Source organism: Sinocyclocheilus grahami, unplaced genomic scaffold (assembly GCF_001515645.1).
Source record: "Sinocyclocheilus grahami isolate Dianchi unplaced genomic scaffold, SAMN03320097.WGS_v1.1 scaffold1614.1, whole genome shotgun sequence".
Classification (NCBI taxonomy): Eukaryota; Metazoa; Chordata; class Actinopteri; order Cypriniformes; family Cyprinidae; genus Sinocyclocheilus; species Sinocyclocheilus grahami.
The window spans coordinates 175,481-176,438 of NW_015506793.1; the positions used below are offsets into that span (position 1 = coordinate 175,481).

Here is a 958-nt window from a genome sequence, read left to right on the forward strand (position 1 = left end):
ACTTTCCGTACCCACTGTATATATATATATATATATATATAACGAAAACAATAGTTGTAGATTTGTATATTATAGAATTTCCAGATGTTGCTACAATTTAAAAAACATATGCCTTCTGTAAAGAAGCTGCAACACTTTGTGAATATTTATATCTGGGACATTTGTAAATATTTTGTTAGCATTTTTACCTAAAAACTAAATATATAAATAAATATACAAATATTTAGTTTATTTTATGGAGTCATGAAAACATTTTTAGTAAGAGAGATTTATAAATATTTTATTAGCATTTTTAACCTAAAAAAAAAAGAATAATTTTGATGTAATTCAGAAAAGCTTTTTCATATTATTAAATGTATAAAAAGTTTGAATTTTAAAAAGTAAATGTCTGAGTATATATTAAGTAAATAATATTACCGTATGGACTCGAGGACGGTCTGTCTGTGTTCGGCCGCCTTCAGTCGGATCTGTTCACGGATGATGTCAGCGTTCTCTCGCTCCACGCGTGCGCGAGCTTTAGACTCCGCCTCCACACGCAGCATCTCGTTCTTGTGCCGCAGCTCCATCTCGTGCTCAACGGTCGCTATGGAAACACACATGCAATCACGTTCAGATGACGAAGAACACAAGCGGCGATTTCTTCAGAATGACATCAGTCGGCCTGACCTCTCCTCATGGCTTCCTGTTTCTGCACGGACTCTTCCTGTTTGCGCAGGTTCTCCTCGTTCAGGAGTTGCTGTGGAAGAACAGAGGCGTTAGACTGACGCATGTCAATCAGGAGTCAGAGAATCTGCAGAAACGCACCTGCTGCCGGAGCTGCTCGTCGTACCGCTGCCGCGCCAGTTTGTCCTGATACTGCGCCCTCTGTGGACGAAACAATCTTCACCATCATCACATCACATCATTATCATCACCACCATCATCACCACATCACTATCATAACATCACATCACCACCA

At 39.1% G+C, this 958-nt stretch overlaps 1 protein-coding gene across 1 annotated transcript in view; it reads right to left on the reverse strand.

The window, feature by feature from the left end:
- atad3 (ATPase family AAA domain containing 3) overlaps positions 1 to 958 on the reverse strand; it is a 23,850-nt gene that overhangs the window by 8,792 nt on the left and 14,100 nt on the right. Inside the window, exons 4-6 of the mRNA XM_016257893.1 lie at positions 805 to 882; positions 667 to 736; positions 418 to 583 (exon numbers count right to left, since the gene is read on the reverse strand). Of these exons, the coding sequence (XP_016113379.1) occupies positions 418 to 583; positions 667 to 736; positions 805 to 882 (314 nt within the window). The remainder of the gene's footprint in view (positions 1 to 417; positions 584 to 666; positions 737 to 804; positions 883 to 958) is intronic.